General features: G+C 28.6%; 2 protein-coding genes across 4 annotated transcripts in view; one reads left to right on the top strand and one right to left on the bottom strand.

The window, feature by feature from the left end:
• Window positions 1-11743, bottom strand: part of LOC119671074 (loricrin) — a gene marked incomplete in the record, with an annotated part of 302007 nt that extends 290264 nt beyond the window's left edge. The window contains 2 exon segments of the mRNA XM_038081576.1: window positions 8707-8941; window positions 11639-11743.
• A 2502-nt stretch (window positions 11744-14245) lies between these two features.
• On the top strand, window positions 14246-23995 carry LOC119671067 (phospholipid-transporting ATPase ABCA1-like). 3 transcript variants are annotated; one of them, XM_038081567.1, is made up of 11 exons: window positions 14246-14540; window positions 14593-15181; window positions 15252-15392; window positions 15451-16707; window positions 18093-18916; window positions 19960-20309; window positions 20396-20749; window positions 20818-20962; window positions 21033-21236; window positions 23010-23744; window positions 23807-23995. In XM_038081567.1, the coding sequence occupies exons 1-11, from the start codon at window positions 14275-14277 to the stop codon at window positions 23955-23957; spliced, it is 5016 nt and encodes a 1671-aa protein (XP_037937495.1). In that variant the 5' UTR covers window positions 14246-14274; the 3' UTR covers window positions 23958-23995. The 3 variants fall into 3 exon arrangements, with proteins under 3 accessions (XP_037937495.1, XP_037937496.1, XP_037937497.1); XM_038081568.1 differs by lacking the exon at window positions 14246-14540 and having other exon boundaries at window positions 15104-15181; window positions 15259-15392; XM_038081569.1 differs by lacking the exons at window positions 14246-14540; window positions 14593-15181 and having other exon boundaries at window positions 15308-15392; window positions 15451-15496; window positions 15580-16707.
• The last annotated feature ends 407 nt before the right edge of the window (window positions 23996-24402 follow it).

The raw sequence follows: 24402 nt of genomic DNA, 5'->3' as shown, positions 1-24402 counted from the left end.
GTAGTGTATAACAACAATATCCAAATAGCCTCTCTCACTTTCCATTATAGTCATCGCATTATAATAAATAACATTTCAAAAAATATTATTTTAAATTATAATAGATAAGCAAGGGTAAATGTAAATCTTTGAGGCTCTACACATTCCTACTGAAGACTGATTTACTGTATGGATAGTATATCTATGTGTAAAAAAAACATCCACACGTTACACAATTTACAGCAACCTTTCCCCTCTTAAATTGTCTATTATAAGCAGTTTCATTTACATTAAACGTTTAACAGACAAAAAAGTAAAAATAACTTTTTCTTTTCAAATTTCATTTAAATGACAAATATGAGTTGTCGGATACAAAAGCGCTAAGTGATATGATGAAGTATAAATGGCACAAAAAATGGTGGCAAATGATTACAAGATTATTGATAAGGCAGGGAAAAATTTCACAGCTTTTTATTCACACAATTTAAAAATTTTCCTTGCACGGTAAATGAGGAGGAAAATGAAAATTTAATGCGCACGAAAAATTACTTTAATAAGTAAACAGTTCAGCAGAGATCAGAAGTTGAAAGTCTGTTTGAGGGGGAATTTAAGGGGGGATTAAATTAAATTTATATAAAAGATTGTAAAGAAATGCATTGAAGTGAAGTCTCATAAAGTTTATTGTGCAGATGAATTTCAATTTATGTGCTCTACGATAAAGGGGATAAAACTTAAGTTAAGATAACTTTTTTATTTGATTCAAATTTATTAATATTAATTAATTTAAATTAAGTGATAATTTAATTAGTGTATGTTCAATAACAATTAACAATATATAAACTCTTAAAAAAACAAACGCAAACTATCTGAACAGATATTTTAAATCCACAAAATTTATCTGCGTTTTGATAGTTTTTTACTTTGATTTTTTAGATACACAATTTTACTAATTATAAAATCTCAGAATAGCAAATCATGTTTTTAACCGAAATTCATTAATATTGTTGGCAAAAAATCAATTTTTAAAAAAAAAAAATTTTTGTAATAAAATTTAATTTCATTTTCATATATTTTCTTTTATTTTTATTTATTTATATTTTGCATATAAATCAACAATATTTATTTTATTCATATTATATTTTTTAAAACGGAAAAAATATTGAATAGAAATAAATTCAAACTATTTTTTATTGAAAACCTTGTAAATATTATATCTGTATATTTTAATATAATAAATATAAATAACATAATATTTCAATTAAATTGCTTTTAACAAAAAATAAACTTTAATATAGAATAATGTGTATATCAATTTCATTTCACTTTTTATTCTACCTACTATCATTAATGTTTCTAGGAAATACTGTATAATTAAAAAATATTTTTAATGATATAAATAAATCCATAAAAGTGTTCTTCAACATGAAATTATAGTATGACCTCAGCCTAAGGTTATCAAGTTGCTTGTGTTCTAAATTAAGTTAATAAGATGAATGATTCTTATATTATTTTCGCTGATGAATGAATTTATGAAATCTCTTAAAATTAAAAAAAAAATTGTTGTTAGTTAGCTTTTTGAAACGAGATCGCCAATGAAAAATAATATACAAGCATAATACAGATACACTGAAAACGATATATTTACAGAATATTCTTAGAGAAAATTGTTGGAAAATTCTTTTTCTTGTTGAAGTTATTAGCTATTTCCATATTATAAGTCAAATGTTAATATTTTGCATAATTTTATAGAGTTATTTGTCAAAAACAACTAAACACTGTACTCAGATAACATGACTTAGTGTCATTTTCATCTGTTCCCGAACCTAGTACTATGACGAGTCAAAAAAATAGTTGACGAACTTTAAGATCATATTTTAATCAGGCTACGAAAGTATAGAAAATTAAGTCAAACATAGATATATTATACTATATTGTGTGTATTTTAAAAGCGTTAATATAAACCATTATGTTCCGATATACAGATGACAAGTACGTTATTATAACTACCAATCTCGTCCGAATATACAACACATGTCAAACATTGATGTATTATACTCAATCGGTTGTATTTCAAAAGCGATAATATAAACCACTAACTCTGTACTCCAATGGAAGATACAAGAACTAATGATGATGATGATGAATATAAACCACTATGTTCCGATATGCAGATGACAGATATGTTATTGTAACTACCCATTTCGTCCGAAGATGCAACACATGTTTGGACAACTTTTGATTTGATATATTGAGAGCGAAAAGTTTTGATTGCTATTAGACTAACTGTGACGAATCTTTTATTAATTTTTTATATATCTTTTGCTAATAGGTAGGATGCCAGCGGCGACTTTAGGCAATATATGACTTCCATTCCATATATTCGATGCCTTAAGTTTGTATATTTTTTAGGAAGTTCTACATAATCCAAATCTTGCCATCAGTAATTAGACTGAGAGATATGATAAATACAATTGTAATAATAATGATATGTACTTAACATACCGTACTACGAAAGTATAGAAGATTAAGTTAAGCATAGATATATTATACTCGATTGGGCGTATTTAAAGGCGATAAAACAATTTAAATTGCAGGAGTTAAAGATCAGATATCAATTAGATTAGAAATATGAACGATTAAGTCAGACATTTATCACTTATACACGAAAAGGCGTACTTTGCAGGCGACAAAATAAAGTTGGTTTGATTCATGATTCCCTAATATTTTAACACAAAATACATGCGATGTTTGTTTATTTGTTTTTGTTATTTAACAGATAGTATGTTTCTGTATGCAATCATTATTTAACATAATAAATTGATTAAATATTTTTTAATAGAAGAATAATTGAGATCTACGCATTCCTCATAACCCTCAGTGCAGAATTTGTGAAAACCTGTCGGAAAAAGAAATCATAGAACACTTTCTCTGTGAGTACCCGGTTTTGGTGTCCAGAAGAAATACGTTTTTATAAACATACTTCTTTAACAGTTTTCCAGACTGTACAAAAGTCTTGAATAAACGAAACAGCTATTAAATTATCTAAGTTCGACGAGAATGATTTAAGCCAAAAATCGTTAATTGAGGTACCTGGAAGTTATCTGATAAACTGCCACTGCAAACAACCAACCAAATAAATTTCATTTAATTTTAAACTATATACGTTTACAGTTCTCTGAATTTTTTAATAATAGTAGAAATTTCCAATGTATTCTAAATTATAGTTTAACTAGATGGTGTTTAAAATTATAAAAAGGAATTTCATTTTTTTTTTAGAAAAATACTAATATTGAAGCTGAAAATAAATGTGGAAAATATTGCACTACAAAATTAATTGCAAAGATACATATATTCCAAGAAATGTGTTTAATTGTAAACTTAATAACTTAACATGAATTTAAATCACTTATAGAATTATTTTTTTTTATATGTAAAAATTGAATAAACCTACTATGGTGTAAACGGCTTAATTATCAAGCAGTTAAGTATTATATACTATTTTTTTCAATAGGTTTACCTAGTGGTTTTTCAATGAAATATTGAGGTTTAGTTTTCTGAGAATTGATGTGCTTTATTAATATTATTTTATCATAAAAATATAAAATAAATTAAAAAAAAAATAAATTTCTCTGTTCACTGTATTAATAAACGATTTTTATTGAGTTTAGCACGCTAATGTGTTACCTCATAAGCAGGTTTAGCTTCGATGGGAAGAACATTGCGAAATACCCAATGGAACAAAAGTACGAAATCGCAGAGTGATGTCATCAATTGAAGTAATGAAATTAGTAACAAAACCAGAAAATGCATGAAGTGAAACGAACAATTAAATTCGAAAGCAAAATAAAGATTTTTATAAAAGTCAACAATTCACATGAGGTTTTTTAGCATTTGTAATATGAGTATTATGTATTATACGATAGATTGAAAGATATGTACATAAACGTTTTTTAGCTTGTACAGCTAACAAAAGCAACTGAGCTCAGTGTTTCATTTCAACTGAACAAATATTACCATATTAAATATATGTTTTATATATTTTTGTGAGCACAAATATATTAGTTCAAATCCATCTCAATTCAAATTCAATAGATAAAAAAGTCCAAGGCCTTAAATATCACCGTAAACACAAAAGCTAAGTCAACATACAAGGAATAAGCCACATCTAGCAGTTTTATTGGTTTGTAAAGACCAATGCCTTTGCTCACTACTTTTACTGCGTGTATGCACAATTTGAAATGGAGTAGCCAAATAAGAAAGACCCACAACATTCCTCACATATCTACTTCCACCTCACTGCAGATGCTCTAACTGCTCGTAGGTTTTCCTTGTGCTCCACTAACATTTTTGGCCAAAAACTGAGACTCAAGCATTTTTTTTTTTTGGTTTAGAAGCAAATAATATGTAAGTGTATCTGTTTGTCGGACCGTTTGTCTGCTTATTTGTTTGCAAAACTTCTGCTCATATCACTTTTATAAACATTTATGAAATTTTTCGCATTCTACAATGTATAACAGGCAGCAAAAACGGCTTCAGCAGCAAAAATTGTCAAAAATGTCTGATAGACATACGTATTCCTTGAAAACCCCAATGGGATCAAAATTTGCTTGTCTTGTCCTTTTGTGTTTTGTTTATCAAATGTGGCCAATTCTGCTTTATTGTTGCTTGTGTATTGTTTAAATTTTATGTGTATTCCTTCTGGTATCTTGTCAACACATGTAATATGCATACGTGAATCTCATTTCTCATCACTCATACGTCAATCTTTAATTTTTATGAATTTTCTTTTAAAGTAAATATAGCTGATGTTGGTATAAAACAGAGTATACATAATTTCAATTTGTGTAAATATATTTTTATTATCAAAAACTTAGAAATTTGCACAATGAAAGTTTAGAACCGCTTTCACTTATATTAGTAAAATACTTTACTCTTACCAAAACTGACTATTAAAATTAGTTGTCAGTTGGTTGGTTAAAGTGCGCTGACTCTGAGCTTCAAATTTGGCAGGGGACGAGTTCGATTCCTGGTACTTGCAGTCTCAAAAAATTATTTACGAATAATTAAAAAGAAGAATTATTTCCAAGACCACTGATGGGTATTGATGATGGGTATTTGGCAATACTCGAAATAGCTGTATGGTCAGCCAAAAATTCAATTAATTGTTGTTGTATTTCACTACTGTTTGAAAAACCTCTTTATTGAGTACATGTCTATTTTAAATCCTTCTCAAATACAAAAACTCTGATTGAACCCTGTATCTCATTTTTTAACTACCCCACAACACAACCGCCCAAAGCATAACCCGTAGGCCTCATGCTAATATTTGTACGGCCCGCGACATGTTTCTAATTTACACATCACATTATTTTATTTTTATGCTATCCCAAATAAATGAATTAAATTGTTTTAAATAATTTATAATACTTCACGTTAATTTATTTAATTGACAAAGACTTTAGTATATATTTATCAATACAATTGGTTCAAAAAACTAGTATCCAGAGCCAAAAATTTAGTACGGAATAAATATATTGAAAGATTTCTAAGTTCAAATAGATCTGAACTTAAGTTAATCGCTAGTTTTTTATATCTAGTTCCTGCTATTAACTACCATTTCTCAAGGTTGGGATTAAAAGGCAATGACACCTGCGGTAGCTTTGAAACATAGAGTGAAACAAATGTTTACCCATATTATCTGTTTATACACTATGCTTATCGCAACATAAGTTCAATATCTTTATACAGCTTTCATTGAACCCAATAAGATCAAATGGCATTGAATTAAGAGATATTATAATATTCATCCAAATGTTAGGTTAGGTTAAGCTGGAAACTCAATTAGCCCCGAATCCAATGTAATACCAATCAAAATAGTCTTATATTTGTGAATCTCCATTAAAACTGAATTTTGGTTATACCAAAATAACAACTGCAATGCTTTTATATGCTTAAGTTTGCAAAATTTGAATTTCTTCAGATTTTCTTGAAGTAAAAACCTTGAATATTTGTGTTTAGGAGAAAAAATTCATTGCGTTTTGCAGTCATTCTGTTAGCCAACCCTTAAATATCTTTGGTCTACTATTTCCAATAAATGAGCACACTGAACAGACTCACTGTAAGCATTAAAGTGTTCGCAACAGCACGACGTGCATGAGTTTGTGTACTTTCACACAATGTTGTGGCACATTCTTATGCTTGTGTATGCGGCAGCAACGAATCTTACGTGTTTTGCTATTTTGGCAGCATTTTGCCGCATTATTCCATGCACACATCATTGTTTTGTTTACATTGTAGTTTCTTTTTTTAACAATTCGATAATATGTATGTACGTTGTACATACTCTGCTTGCATATATTTAGCACGCTGCATGCTTTACATTGGCGCTGACTTCGCTGCCAGCATATCAGCGTTTGACATATGAAACAATACATTTAAGCTGCAAGCATACGTCTCATACATTTGTTGCTGCATTTCAGAATGTTTACTGCCACTCTACTCACACATTAACAGCTGAAGTTGGTACGTATACGTAACATACGTTTCGTACGTTCGTTTCGTTGTGCTGAAGAATGTGTGTGCATTTGTTTGTGTATAGTTTTTCGTAAAATTGTGTAAAATTCTGTGCAAAAAACAAGAATGAATTTATTTTGTGGTTTTTATATGTGTGCATTCCTTGCATTGACCTTATTATCCTTGTGCTTTTTCATGTCAGTTAATTTAGTTGCTTTCAGTTGCAATAAATTTTATTGTAATTATCTTGTTGCTTCCCTTATTTAATTATATTTCAACTCAAATAAATACACGAAAATTAAAAAAAAAATAATAAATAAAAATAGATGAAACGCAAACTTAACAACTTAAATTTAAAGCTGAATTAAAAGATACTTTCTTTTGTACCACAAAGCAGATATTTATATATTAGATTTTTATATTAAGAACCATCACAATATTAAAACCAATTAAATAGATTGTTGATACTTCATTAACGAAACACTCTGAAACGAGAGGCCTATTTTTGAATTCCCACGCTTATCCAATAGGTAAATTTTTTTTATTTTCACGCTGGCAACACTATCATACAAATTCTGTCTTGAGAGTACGGTGCGTGGTTAATGATATTGGTGGAGTTTTTGGCCAAGATCCTATTACTAAACCACAGAGAAAAATTAATATAAAAAATAGTGCATTAAATGATGGTCGATGATCGTTACATTAAAATATGAGATACCATAGTCCCCCCACCTGACTGATTTTAGAAAATGCTGTATTCAACTTTAAGTTTAAAATAGAACTCTACGTTGTTAGAACCGCGGCTACTAATATTCAATCAACAACACAATCACTAAACAATTCAAAGACTCACTTTCAAAGACCCAAAAAAAAAAAAAACTTTCATATAAACTGATGAAGGAAGAAGATAGGCACTCAAGCAAGCAAAGAACAATCGAAAAAATGTACTAAAAAATTGCAAGTCTAAAAAAAATAAAAACAAAATTGAATTTCTTTTTAGTGGTATAAGAATCGAAAACAGAAAAACAATCAAATTAGTAGATTAATAATTTAAAAACGCTCTGGAAAAATTGAATTTTTGAACAGATTAATAATAACATATAACTACTGATGAAACATGATTAATCCACTATTATAATAGCACCGAATATGTGTATAATATTATAATCCTAAGACTATAATCCTATTTCCTATTTTGTTAGCTGGTGTAGTCATTGCTGTTGTGACATGTGTTTGAAAAAACTTTATACCGATCATATGGTATAATACAATTACACTCTACAAAACTGGCGACTTGTAGCTTTTATTGGGAAAATAACAAGACCACAAAACACGTATACCCGCCACCAATGCACAAACGGACGAAGTGCCTATGTGGGCATCTCATATTAGACACAAAAAAAAATTTCGTAACATAGATTTAAGGCAACAATTTTTAGGAAAGTTGGTCTTGGAGAACTAGTCTAAGGTCATGGGCACAATAAATTTCTTGGTCGCATAATAACAATAATAATATTACTGAATGTTAATCATGGCATATATAAGAAAGATTTTAGGGCTCATACTTTAGCAGTGCTACTGTGGTTAAAATTCAAAAATCTCTTTAAAATCTCGCACTCTTTGAAATATATGCCTCTTATGCGGAATTGTCGTTTATAAAGTCAAAACTCAGTTTGCCGGGACCGAAACTCACATCAAATTAAACGGTAATCTTACTGAGCTTACCATAAGACTACATACTATAAGAATGGGTTAAAGATAGTAGGAAAATTTGTTAGGAAAAATATATCAAGTTGAATTGATAATCCTTATATTAAGCTTACATTTGAAGTACTGAATATAATATCTACAATAAATAAATATTGAAATGTTAACAAATGCTCATTGACAACCCGGTAATTTGTAGAGGTTTTGAGAATTGACACTTCCCATAGAAAACTGTTCAATGAAAATAGCAAGTAAAGTAAATAATCAATAAATAAATAAAATATATTTGAATTATTTTTCAGTTTACATTTTTTAATGATAAACACGTTTAAGGCCACACTCCGTTCGTGCAAAATTCCAAACAAAAATTAATTGCAAATTAAATTTTGTTAAAAAAGATTTTTTCAAATTTTTATAATTTAAATGGATATTTTTATAGCTCCAAAATACATAAAACAAAAAAAAAACAAAGCGTTTGCGTATGAAAAATTAAAGAAATGCACTGACCTGACCTACTCCGGCCTCCGTTGGGGTTCAATCTGTGCCGTGCTCCAAAAATGTCGTCGCGCTGCGATTTGCATTAAAAGCAATGAATAGTTTTTAAATGGAAATCTGCAACATTCGTCATAAGGAAACTGTGTGCGCCACTGCGTCTTTTAAGGACTCGACAAACCGAAACAACCGAGTTTATTATTTTGATTGTTGCTTTTTGCAATTCTGTAGTCCTTATAAATTTTTTTTACTACGAATATTTAAATTTGTTTCGGTGTTTTTTTTTTTTACATTACATAAAAACACAGGAAATTGTAAATGGGCAATAAAAATAAAATATTATATACTTAATAAAAATTATGTAAGCAAATAAGAATTATATAAAAAAGTCCTTAACTGAAATAATTATACCAGACAGTAAAAAAGTTGTCATTATAAAATTATTTAATAATTATTTATTATTTATTATTCTAATGTTAAATTGACTACAGCAAAATAACGAAATAAATCATCTCGCTTCAGTTATGCATACAGTCAGTACTTAACTGTGCTTCGATATATACGTTAAATTAAATAATTGTCAAAGAACTAGTAAAAAAAAAAATAAAATAACATAATATATAATAAAGTAATATAATATAAAATAATATAATACAGATAAAAGATGCAATAAAATATAAAAAAAAAATAAGATAAATTAAAGTAAAATGGATCAATAAAACAAACTGTAAAAAATAAAATAAGAAAAAATTAAATAAGCTGACATAAAATAAAAATAAAATAAAAAAAATAAAATAAAATGAAAAAAAATAAAATAAAGTGAAATAAATAAAACAAAATATGGTAAAACCAATTCGAATAAAATCAAATAAAATAATATATATTACAATTCGAAGAAATAAAATCGAATAAATCAAAAAAATAACTTATAATAAAACGAAATAAATTGAAATGAAATAAAAGAAAACAAAACAAAACAAAATAACACAAAAAATAGTGAAATAAAATGAAATAAAACAAATTAATACAAAGCGAAATAAAATAAAATAAAACAGAATAAAAAGAATTTAATATAATATACGATATTACATATAAATAATAAAATAATGACAATATTAAAAAACAATAAAAATGAAATAAAATTAAATATAATAAAACAGAATAAAATAAAAAAGTAAAAAAGAATAGTGATGTAAAATAAAGTAAAATAAAATGAAATTAAATAATTTTAATTTATAAAGAAAATAAAATATGTTAAAATAAACTTAAACAAATTAATATAAAATACAATAAACTAAAAGAAAATGAAATAAACTAAAATATAACGAAATAAAAAAAACAAAATAAAACAAATTATATTAAAAAAGTTAAAAATAAAATCAAATTAAATCAAAAAATTAAATAAAATTAAATGAAATAAGCTTAAATAAAATTAAATAAAATTAATTGAAATAATTAAAAATAAAAATAAATAAAATAAAATTAAATGAAATGAAATAAACTTAAATTAAAATAGCATAAAATAAATTAAATAAAATATTTTTATAAATAAAGGTGTATAAAATAATTAATGTAAATTTATGTATTTTACTAATCATTAATTGAATAAATGAATATTCTACTGGCACTTTACACATTATATATATGAAATTTAATTAATATTAATGTTATGATAATTAATATTAATATTAATATCAATATATTAATAATAATATTAATAACAATTAATATTAATATCAATATATGAATAATAATATAAATAACAGAAAATATTAATATTGATATATAAATAATATTTATAATAAAGAGATTAATATTTATTATTAATATTTATAATATTTTAATGAAATATTGATTATTTAATTTAAAAATTGTTTTTCTAAATACAATATAAAATTTGCATACATTTATATATGTATTTTTTTAATATAGTACATTAACAAATTAAAAGTTATTATAATTTTTATTTTATATATAATATGCCGGTAGAATATTCGTTGATTATATTAATAATTTATTAAATATTTAAAATTTCTTTTCATTTGTATAGATATTTTTTTATTATATATAACAGATTAATATGTTATCTATTATTATTGTTTATTATTAATAAAAATTTTAAAATTTTAAACTAAAAATACTTTGTTATTCAACTAAAAATATTGTTGGTGAATATCTTCATTTAAGACTTAAAAATATTTATTAGAAAATAATTATAATGATTAGAAAATATTAACTTGACGTGGCAAATTAAATATTTACAAAAATCATGCGAAATTCTTTAAAATCATCTCACTTCACTAAAACTAATACCCTCAGCTTTGAAAATTTTTTTTTCATTTGACTAAATCTTTATTATTTATTATAGAAGATAATGAATGATTAGAGCAAACAATTCTTATAAGAGATCAACTAGTTTTGTATAGAAAAAAAATTAAATTGTTATCTATAAGTCCCGACTACGTCAAGGGAAGAAGTTCATAAAATAAAATTAAAATAATAGAAAAACTATTTTAGCTACTGTGATGGCAAATTAGTTTTTATTTAAAACTGGTTTTATTTCTGCAATAAAACCAAAACAAAGACAAACTCAAGTATATAAAATAAAAACAATAAAAAACGAAACTTCAATGTAAAATATTTTTTTTAATTTTTAAATCAATTAACACTTCAAATATAAACACACCAACGCACATGCAACGGAACATAAGAAAAACCGTAATTTCTTTAAAATTCTAAAGAAATAATACTTGATTTTTATTATTTAATCAGTAAGTTTTTTAATGAAAACATATATAAATATATATATATATATATTTATTTTTGTATTAAATTCACATTTTTGGTTTGCACAAAAAATGCTAATTTTTTAATAGCGTTAAAAAGAAAACGCAAAAACTTATATTCATTAGCTTTTATTAAACTTGTAAACACATTAATAACATACACAATTACGTCAAAAACACACGCTTCGCCTAAATTCTTGACACAAAAAGCGTTTATACCACAACTCACAACTTTTCAATTCGAATGACCGATTCGCACTGAACTTGAAATTGGACAACAAAATCCAGTTTGTTGTGCACGAAACAGTGTTACCAACACTTACACAATGACATATGAAATATAAACACCGCAAAAGTTGTGTTATTACACGCAACCATACAATATACCGTGCTGTTGTTGAAGAACAGTTTGATAAGCACTGTTCAACATACTATTGCGTGTGTTAAGCACAATTTTCTCATACGTCATGCGCTTTAAAGCTTTTTCTCTTTGCGGCGTTATTCGCTGCGCTCAAAGTAATTTCAAGTTCAAATCTATATGCGGCGTTTGAATTGTTTTTAGTTTAATTTTTTTATTTGCATAAACGCTTCGTTCCGCTGCAATGTATTTTGTCTGATTTGATTGTTTTTCATTACTTACAGTTTATTTGTTATTGTTATGAATATTAATTGCCAATTAAACAATTTTATATAAATGACAAATGCAAAAGAGTTTTATGCAATGCATTTATTTATAAATAACTCAGATCGATTGATTTGAATTTAATAGAAAGTACAGAAAATCCATTTGTCGTATTGTTGTATGTTTCTAAATTATTACATATTTATATATAAATTAATACCTGTAGATCCTATGAAGAGCAAAAGTCCACAATTAGATTTTTCTCACTTCTCCCCAGATTTTTCCAGTCCTAGCAACTTTGAGACCAAGTTGCTTGCCCATGTATGGGGCGACTGTTCTCTTCGTCGGCTTACCTGTGGATTCCTTTATAAAATATATCATAAAATCCATTCATCGTATTGTTGTCCGTTTCTAAATTACTACATATTTATATATAAATTAATACCTGTAGATTATATAAAGAGCAAAAGTCCACAATTAGATTTTTCCATTACATTCTGTTGGTTGCAATCGCTTTCACTTCTCCAGATTTTTCCAGTCCTAGCAACTTCGAGACCAAGTTGCTTGCGCTATGTATGGGGCGACTGTTCTCTTCGTCGGCTTACCTGTGGATTCCTTTATAAAATATATTATAAAATCCATTCATCGTATTGTTGTTCGTTTCTAAATTATTACATATTTATATATAAATTAATACCTGTAGATCTACGAGAAGTAAAGGACCACAATTACATTTTTCCATTTTGTTATGTTAAGGGCAACGTTCTACACTTCTCGCAAGGTTTTTCGAATCCTAGCAGTTTCAAGATTAAGATGCCTGCGCCACGTATGAGGCGACAATCTTCGTTGGCTTACCTGTGGATTCCATTCTATGGCCATGCGAGTAATATCAACTTGAGACCTCCATACTGTGTGGCCCAACTAGCTAAAGTTACGTATGAGAATATCCAGAAAAACTTTTCTTTGGTTTTAAGAGCTTGTTTTTCACCGATTGTACACCAATTGGAGAAGGCTTGCAGCTTTTATATCGTAATACTGCATTGCACTAATCATATCCATACAACATTGTCGATTTGACGCTGGAGTTATAAATGTTCAATTTAGTGCGGGAAGACAGGTTACAAGACTTTCATACTGGCATTAATCGCCTATGCGCTGGTTTTGTTTTTTTGGTTGCGACTGGCGATATCCGCACTGCTTTTACCATTGCTGGCGGTAACACTACCAATGTAGCAGAAATTGTTGACGTCCTCTAAGGTATTACCAACGATAGTAAAAGGCTATTTATTATACACGTTGATGAGAAGTGTTTTTGTTTTCGCACATAAGAATGGGCTAGAAGATAAATGTATTGGCTTAATCAATGTCTCTAACCGTACTTGTAGTCCCCAAATTAGTATACATATTAGTATATTCATTTTTTTATAAACATATATATATTATTTATACGTATAGATTTTAAACATATTTAATTATTTTATTGTTAAATCTTGGTACACCATTCACACGCTTCCACCACGTGAACTTAGGCTTTGCCGTAGATTTGTATTTATTTACAATATATATGTATATATATATGAATTTTATATACATATATGACCAAAAAAAGAGGACATCAAAATATTAGTTACGTAGACAGTTGTGATTTAACATGTCTTACACAGAAGAAAATCAGAGATATATGGGTTAACATCTGTCTTTACAAGGCACTGTACCATAGAAAAGTATAAGTCCCTTTTTTGGTGATTCCCTTTCCTTTAACACACTCAGCGATACCTCCAGTATTAGCATTGGCCAGACTCTCACTTTTCTAAATGACTAGGCTGGTTCTAGTTCAACATTCTTTATTTCCATCATTACGAGTAATTGTGGTTTTAAAGTGACTTAATTAGTTTAGCGGAGAATTAGAGGAGAACTCATTCCTCCCTACACTTCAGATGACTAACTAATATAACATGCCTTTTGGTTATGACCAAAAGAACGTCACATCGTTGTAACCATTCGTCGACTGACTGTCTGTAGAACATGGTCCCTACAAGTAAAATAAATATTTAAATTAAATTATATTTAAAATACAAGTAAATCTTAGAAACCGTATGTCAAATTTAATTATAATCTAATTTTTATTGTATTTTCTATTGCAGTGTGTGAAAACAAATAATTAATCCGATATTAATGGGTCGTCAACTGTCAACATTTAAGAAAATATCTTTACTATTATGGAAAAACAAGTGTATAATTATGGCCAAACCCTACGTGTTATTAGTATTAATATCCGCACCCTCCATATTCACATTATTATTGGTCATGTTTCGTTGTATTGTTCCAGTAGATTTTTATCCGGCAGTTCTGCATGCACCCTTCATCATGCACGATGAATGGAAGACAGTATTGGAAAATGTGAACTTACAAAAAGCGAAAATGAAAACGAAGATACCAAGGTTAGGCGAAAATCTATATTTGTTATTGTATCTACTAACAATTTGTTTATAGCTTTGAACATAGCTCGTATATACCCCAACTTATTGTAGCATATGCACCTAAAAGATTTAAGTTATTCGGCGAAATCATGAACAGAGCAGTTACCGACCTAGGTGGAGTACGGCTCAGAAGATTTTCAAACTGCGATAAATTGCGTACGACAATGACCAAAGAGCATTTCTTGGCTGGAGTGTGTTTTGCAGAAGATCTATTTGACAGTTCTACAGTAACATATCCTGATCGATTGGAATATTCTTTGGTTTTTCCTCATGAACGCAGAATGAGTAATGATACTTTAATTGGTTTTGATTGGCAAACAAACAGATTGTATGACCTTCCAATAAGAGCTGAACATCGACTTAGTAACACAAATAAAGAAAACAACTATGGCTACATAACTGAAGGATTTATTCCCCTACAAAATGAGATATCTGTATCTTACATTAAGTTAATAACGAATTTAAGTGCTCTGCCAGAAATCGCGTTACAGCCATTTCCTCATCAACAGCATGATATAGATCTGCTTCAAAATAGCATGAATATAAGTGTGTCCTTTCTTGTTATTTTAGGCTATATGTTTCCGGTGTTATTCTTCATTCAGGTACGATTTCGTTTTGTATCAGTTTTTCATCCTTTACTGTTAACAAGAATATGTTAACATTTTCATAAAGTTTTTAGTTTCCGAACGACCAATTAATAAAACAGTAATGAATAATCTGGGATTTTCACATGTTAAACAATTCTGGGCTTGGTTTATAGGATCTTTTGCAATATTGTTTCTTGGAAGCCTATTATTAGTAATACTTGTCAAAGTAAGTAAGCTATTTCCATATCGTAATTTATCATATTCATTTTAAAGAATACTCTCAGATACACTGGAATAACGGATATGCAATTTTTACCAGAAGTACCTGGGGTGATATTTTTTTGATCTTTTTATGCTATAATTTAGTGACTTTATGCTTTTGTTTCATGCTCGCTACTCTTTTCTCCAACAAGAGCATGGCAGTAACGGTTGGAGGTGTAACTTGGTTATTTACCTACATACCATATGTCAAAATAATCAATCGCATGGGTCACACATATGTGGCAATACTAAGATATGTATTTTTTAATACCTCCATGGGTCTGGCACTTGATAATGTAATTAATATGGAAAGACGTGCCATTGGTTATAAATGGAAGCATTTCTTCCGTGTTGAAAAGAATTTTGACCAACCGGATAGCGTCGGTATGTATATAATATTGTTTCTATTGCATAGCATCATTTTCTTGTGCATTGGATTTTACGTTGAACAAATTAGACCAAGATTTTTCGGAAAACCGCTAAAGTGGTATTATATGATTAATGGCTTTTGCCATACTAATCGTCGTAGTTCCGAACAACGTAGTTCAGCCTCACGCCAAACTAAAATCATTCAAGTAGAAACGAATAATAAAATTGCAATTATGAAATTAGACCAATTAAATTGGTTAAACGAAGACAAAGTTATTATAAGGAATTTCTCAGAAATTTTGTATGAGGATGAAATAATTGCAATAATGGGTCATAATGGTTCTGGAAAAACAGTGTTGATGTATATGTTAGCTGGTCTAATAGAACCAACATTTGGTACTATATATATACAAAATGTCAATGTACATACAAAACCAGAACTGCTAACAAACATAGGTGTTGCTATTAAGGACCGGATACTGTTTAATGATCTAACAGCTTACGATAATTTAACCTTATTCTGCAAAGCCAGAGGTTACGACAGTTTAACATGCGAATCTGAGGCTTATCGATATATGAATCATATGAAACTTACAGATTGGAAGGACATACGAGTAAAGAATCTGTCATATGGAATGCGGCTTAATGTCGCTGTTTGCTGTGCATTTATAGGAAAAACTAAAATAGTTGTGCTAGATGAGCCCACATCCGGTATGGACATATGCACACGCAAAATGTTTTGGCGTTTATTGAGGATAGAAAAGCAGAAGCGCACAATTGTGTTGACAACACATTCAAGCAGTGAAATTGAACTTTTAGCTGATAGGATTGCTATAATGTCCGAAGGTGATCTACAGTGTTGTGGAAGGTTATCACTTTTAAAATCCCTGTATTTAGAGGGTATGCGATTGGTAAGTTTTGTAAAAAAATATTTTGAATATATTTATATCACGACTGGGGGAGGCGGGCGCACCATTCCGATGACGGTCGGCCTGACAGTGCATAAAAAATTCCACCTCCTTACCACAAAAAAAAATCCCTCCACTTACTTTCGTTTACCCTTATATGTTAATTAGATTTTTTTATAATTAATTTAAAATTTTGTTGGTTTCAATTCCAGAGAAGAATCTCAGTGTCTGATTTCTTAAGTTCAGTTTTCTTTTCATTTGAACAAAAAAACTATTTCAAATACAAAATTATAAACAGAATATTCTCGCAAAAATGTTTTACTACAGATAGTTCCTTTTAACAGTACGGAATACAATAACTAAATATTTATTTTTTATATTTCAAAGTTTATATTTTTTATCTCTATTTATTCAAAATATCTTGCTTAGAGATCTACCTTACGCTGTTTTCATCACAATAGTGATTGGAATTTCAAAGAACTCTGCCGGTACTAATTGAAGCTATACATTTGGATATAATTAACTTCTTGGAAGAGATCAGGATGTAACCAACACTTCTGCTATTATTTAGGTCACAACAACCGATTGGATAACGACACTCCACATTTAGTTAAAGTAAATGAATACAGACATTCTACTCGCGGAAATTTGGGTTATCTCCGAAGTCACTACGATAATGCCTTTAAAGGGCCAAGCTCTATTGGTCACGACCACCGAATCTGAGGTCGCCGAAACTCTCTAACTACGAGTTATATTCCAAACAGTGTCATGGTGACTAATGAATTTTAGTCACCTCTTACGGTAGGCATACCTTACCTCGGCAATATTTTAACCTCTATCCCGAAGAAGGATAACAACATAGCAACAGGGTTTTTACAATAAAACCCATCTAAGGTTGTTTCATACTTAGTTCTTGAACTTCAATATCTTCAATACATGAAAAACTTACTTTGCTCCCAATAAGATGGAAACTTAAGACAGAACCATATGAAGATTATTATTTGACATTTTACATCTTATTATTCTACTGACTGTACTAGTATTTGTTATAGTTTTTATAGAATAAATTGAAAAATAATAACTCTTGCTGATCAATTAAACTTCTTCTAATTCAAACATAGCTTAAGAAAGGTCCTTTTAATTTCATAACTACTCTGTCTCAAGTGCAGATAAATAAAATAAGAATATATCAAATGCCACCTCAAAAAAAATTATCTTTTGAATTTATCGGGCGTTAAAAGTATTGCACCCATGAAAATAGTTCCTTTAATGTTACATTACCCCTGCAATGCAGTTAAGTTAACCTTCTAGATTACTTCCATAGGAAATCATTTCAAAATATGTATTATAATATATTTCTTTTTTATTATTTCTTTTTTTGTTTAAAGGTGTGCGTTAAAGGTCCATACTGTATTACAGAAGATGTCACTAATGTCGTTTCGGTTCATATACCAAATATAACACCAATAATTGATTTTGGCACACAACTAATATATCAACTTGAACAAAGAAATTCTGATGTATATGTGGCCATACTAAAAGATTTGGAAAGCAAGTCGAATCTATTAAATATTGAGTATTGTACGTTATCTGAGCCATCACTTGGAGAAATATTTCTTGACATAGGTGTCGAAAATGCAAGTATTGGTGACATACATCGATACGGTGAAATACTAAATGGGAAATGTATGAACTGGATAGAAGATAAAGATCCTATTTTTTTAAATCCATATCATCCGTTGAAAGGAATACGTTTAATATTTATTCAAATATACGCAATCCTATTAAAAGATTTTATATATGAAATACGTAGTAAATATCCAATACTATTAACGAGTATAGTACCTATCTTATTTACTGCTATGACTTATTGTTTTGTTGGTGGAGTACCACAAAAAGAACCCCTGATTTCTTTTCGTCCATCCCTTTACAAGAACTCACATATTATTTTAAGTACCAAAAATCAAAATAATTTCACAGAAAGTGTTAAAGAATGTTACCTTCAGAATATATTTTGGTCACAAGGAAACCATGAAGTCAAAGAAGTCATTGATATTCCCAATCATATAGTTGAGACACAAGAATTAGAATCTTATGAAGAATATATAGTTGGCATATCGTTAACACCAAAAACTATTAAAGCTTGGTTTAACAGCTTTCCTTTGCATTCCGCACCAATGAGTTTGAATTTGGTACACAACTCACTTTTACAGTATGTATAAATAAACCAATTTTCACTTATTGAATAATATAATTCATTAATAAGATCTTTTTGTATACATTTTGTATTAACTCTGATAGAAGTATAAATATGTATAAAATAAATTTATATTCATAATAATAATAAATATAAGTATGTACAAAATTAATTAATATTCATCTCATTAATGAATCAGAATGGGTCCATTTTATATATTGAACCAAGATAGAAACTGAAAAAGAAACATCGAGACATAAATGTACGCCTATTACAAAAGTTGTTCATATTGAATCATTCTACGAAACACCAAACTATGATTAATACCATATATATTTTTCCGCAAAAATTTACAACCTATGAGCCCAACATCTCGAAAACTAAGTTATATTACCGTACAGTGTAGTTCTAATAAGAACAAAAAAGGAAGATTTCGATTTCCAATTCTTATATTGATTGCACAAACGACAATTAATTCCATACGTGGCGTCTACATGTTGTTTGTATTTTTCCGCAAAATTTTACAACCTATGAGCCCAATATCTCGAAAACTAAGTTATATTACCGTACAGTGTAGTTCTAATAAGAACAAAAAAAGAAGATTTCGATTTCCAATTCTTATATTGATTGCACAAAGGACAATTAATACCATTTGTAGTGTCTACATGTTGTTTGTATTTTTCCGCAAAAATTTACAACCTATGAGCCCAACATCTCGAAAACTAAACTATATTAACATACAATGTGATTGAAAAATTGTACAATAGTGAATTGTAAAGTTCATAAAAGTCGTTGATAATTGCTACGTCCGGGAAATCGGAATCATACCCAATCTAATATAGAATAAGAAATTTACATCAATTTTGGAGTATATCAACTTTGAATATTTAATATTTGAAGATCTTTTAAAAGTTTTTACAGTACTCTATCTTGATTGATTTTAGAAACACTATAATTTTTTTTCTTGGACAAAGTGTAACCATCTTATTTAATAATGCTTTAAGGAATAAATCATCCCTCATATATATTCTCAAATAAATTACAAATGTTTCTCCTAGCGCTGCATATGATACAAACGCTGTAATTACAGTAAATCTGGAACCACTAGATCCCATATACAATCAGAATTCGGTTAATATACTAACACATATTAGCTGGACTTACTTTCAAGCCGCATTCATCGGACTTTGTATGTGCATTATATGGCCTTTAAGGGTGATTGCTATCATAAAAGAACGAAATACGAATTTCAAGAAAATGCAATATATATCTGGCTCACGCTTTTGGTCATTCTGGGGAGTAACTTACGTATATGATTTAATAACAGTGGTTCTTTTGTCGTCTTTAATAGTTGTAATACTTATGTATTTATTAAATTTGGATCAACTCGTTCTAAAAGAAACACCGTGTAAGTTACAGATTCATAAAGTTTTTATTCTTTTTTTTTTAATTTGCTTAATAAAAAATAATAAGAAACTCTCTTTATCTTCGTAGTTTATATTTTTCTCTTATCGCTGCTTACTGGTGTTACTGTCACATTATGGAACTTTCTTGTCTCAACATTCTTCAAAAATAAACATTGGGCCTATAGTACACTAGTTACCTTCAATCTATTTGGAATAGCATGTTTTTTTACCGTTAATGAGGTTCGTCATTCGATCTACCGTGGAGATACAGGTTCTTTTCTGGACTCACGCACCATTCTACACATTATGCCATGTTACTCCTTATGTACTGCAATAACAAAAGTCTTGTTAATTGATGGGATTACGAAACAGTGTGAATATACTCAAGTCCAGGAACTTTCAATTTATTTGCATCATTGCACAACGCAGCCAAATTGTTGCAGTGAGTAAAATCTTTAATAATAGTATTTAAAACTGTATTGTGATTTTATTTAATTTCTATTTTTTAAGCGAAATATTCTCTAAATAGTTGGGAAGAAGGTATCTTACCTGAAATTTCGGCATTAATAGTTAATGGAATAATCTGCTTACTTTGCGTGTGGATAATTAACAAAAAGAAAGTCTTAGTGTCCAAACCAAATAAAAAAAAAGCTTTGTAGGTTTTATTAAATTACTTCGACTTAATTTATAATATAATTAACAAACTATTCTATTTATATTTTTAGACAATCTATTAAAAACACATATATGCGTCATCATAAGCCAAATAGTGAATTGCATCCTTCCATTGTATACGAACAAGTTAAGATAAATATGTTCAAACCAAGCCAGTATTTCGAGCATCGACTTATTTGTACCAACCTGTCCTGTTACAGTAATTATAAGGCTGAAAGTCCATATAATGCAGCAATTTTTTTATTACTTGAAGGGTGATTTAACATTTATTTTCAATGATAAGAATAATTTTGATATTATGTTATTATTATCAAAAAATGCAATTACAACCATCACAACAAAAAGATATACAATACGAGCTCGACAAGCTCTTAGCCAGAAATTTACTTCGGAAGGACTTTTAGAAAGTCCTTTATTTTATGCAACAATGATATGGCATTTGTAATTAATATACTTATATTTATACAAGTATAGTCCTTTCGATCATTTTAGAATGCAACAGCCTCTCAAGACACCACTGGCAACGAGCCTGGTTGCGAGTAATAATAACCGACTGCAGATATATCAAACTGAAAAAAAAAAAAAAAATTTTATAGAAATTTGTAGAAATGTAGTATCAACATAAACAAACATAAGAGTTGTTGCAATAGATCAATAACAATAATAATAAAAAATAAGATAATTATAACAAGCAACTTCAGATTTATATTTAGTACAGTTTTCATTCTTATAATGTCTTCAGTTCTTTCCGAGTTATACGACATAAATACAAAACATAATTCCTTAGATCAAGAAATGAAAAAAAAAATTATAGAAGGGGAACTCCATTTTCAATATTAACCGAAGTGCTTGGTTTCAACGAAAAGTCTATCTAAGAAAATATACAGTTATATTTATTAAATCACTATATCTCTAAAACTTAATTAGTTGTAGAAAATGTAGTTCCCTTCAGTCATATTTCTGTTTCATGCTATTATCAAGAGAAGTAACAGTAACCCCAGAGATATGCTTTCATACGTTCTTCAACTGCGAAGGATGACATGGAGAAAGTACACTATCATTGAAAAAATGTCAGAACGAGCAGAAAATTGGAACAAAATCACACAATTTATCGGAATTGTACTTAGGGAAAAAAGAAACTACAACTAATCTAAAACGAAAAGCAATGTAAAGACTTTCCAATTCGGATCAGGAGTGGGGTCTTGAACTCATGTTCTATGAGAAGCACATGAGATGAAAAGCCAACTTTTAAGGAATCCTCCATAAAATTTGGAGGGACCATTTTGGAGATGGTCGGTTTGACGGTACATAAAGCATTCGACCTCCTCCAACAGATATATATTATTAATATTTGGAATATTTACCAGCAACCACTTGGTATATTAAAAAATAATTGGCCAAAGGAGTATTTTCCATGGTTCTGCATTTAAAATAATTTTGAATCTTCAGATTGCAATAAAATCTAAGAGGACTGGAAAACGCCCTTATGTTTTTCACCAAATTTGAGAATAAATTTATTGGAAGATGACTTTTTTCTACATAAATCAAATTGGGTTCAAAAACATCAAATTAGTATACAATACCTAGACATAAGAAATAATAGAACTAACAGCCAATATAAAATTAATAACCTAGAGTAGAGTACTTTAATAAAATACTCTATCTTAGTTTCGTGTTTCTTAAGCTCATAATTATAATATAGCTCTTTTAATGTATAATTGTAGATAACAAGGGATATCTATTGCATAAAAACAAGCTTATCTCATACTATCATATTTCATGAACTACCATTATTCTACATCCGTAGAGTTTATAATTCAACACGTTTGTAAAATTAATTTATTTGGATTCACATACATTGCAAATCCACAAATTAGTGCATTTTCATATGTTTCCATTCTATGTATACAGATAAATATAGAAAATTATTTATCAAAATATAGTGTTTGTATTGAATATACTTATATATACTATATACACTCATACATTATAACTAAATAAATTTAATAAACATTTTGTTATTTCAGTTCTGAATGTTTTGGATTGTATGGACTTAATCGTTCTGGTAAAACGCGTATACTAAATATGTTTGCTGGTTTAGAACCATATGATTTTGGTGAAGCTATGATCGATGGTTATGAGGTTAAAAGCAATATCCCCGAAATATATGAACGCATTGGTTATGCTGACAAACATTCAGTACTTCCACCAGATTACACTGGTCGTGAATTACTGCAAATACATTCTTATCTGCGTGGTATTCCAAATAAATATGTAGAAGAAAAATGTGAAAACCTTGCAAAAGTTTTAGGCTTTTTTACTTATTACAATGAGAAGATAAACACCTATAGCGATGGACATAAAAAACGCCTAAACATAGCTATTGCATTACTAGGTAATACATCTATCATATGTCTCGATGAGCCAACAATTCATATCGATGAAGGTGGTCAGCGGCAACTTTGGAATATTTTGCTTCATTTAAAGGACATCAAGAGAACGATTCTACTCACGACCTCAGATGGTGACGAATGCGAACTGATCTGTAATAAAATTGCAATAGTTAAGCAAAGTGAATTTCAATATATTGGTGTACCAAGCCAAATTAAAAACGAAGTATCAACAGGTGTAATATTAAAAATTATGTTAAGAAATACTCCACAAATCATCCATTCAAATAGAGTTTACACACCATTTCTATTTCGAAATTCGTTTCGTTTAAGACAATTTATGGAAGATGAATTTCCAGGTTCTGAATTGATGTTAGTACAATTTAAGTTAATTCTTTTCTAAATTTAATTAACACATTTTAATTAACTTTCAGAGAGGATTGGAATACACTTCTTATATATTCAATACCAAATCGACCGATATCATATATTTATGAAAAAATAGAAGCATATACATTAAATCTAAACATAGAGTGCTTTATTATTGAAAATGAATTATTGCCTGTGAAATGTACTGTTGAATAAAGGATTTTATTTTTTTAATTAATCTAAGATCTACGTATTCATCGTGCTTAAAAATTATTTTTAAAAAATTGTTTAAATAATCATATGTTACAATTTAAATATAATATGTTATATATTTAATAGCACTTGTTTTCTTAATGTTTAAAATATATATTGTATTTAGAATCATTAAGTAAATGACCTTTACCCAATACCGTACTCAACTTTTGTGCGGTCAAGATCCAATAAAAGCTTAAAAAGAATTAAAAGTTTAAAAAAAAAGTTGGGTATTTGCTCAAAAAGGGTTTATTGAGTTTCCGTCAACAATTTCTTCTTAAAGAAAGAAGAAAAGAAAAAGAGAAAGAAGAAGAATTTTCTTCTTAAATCACTTACTTCAAGCAACTTAATCAGATTGGAATAATTTTCTTATTTCAGTGAAAAGCTGGTTCTGAAAGATCATGTTGAA

Source organism: Teleopsis dalmanni, chromosome 1 (genome assembly GCF_002237135.1).
Source record: "Teleopsis dalmanni isolate 2A chromosome 1, ASM223713v2, whole genome shotgun sequence".
NCBI lineage: Eukaryota > Metazoa > Arthropoda > Insecta > Diptera > Diopsidae > Teleopsis > Teleopsis dalmanni.
Note: the sequence above shows the minus strand (reverse complement) of the source record. Positions and strands in the feature narration are given on the sequence as shown.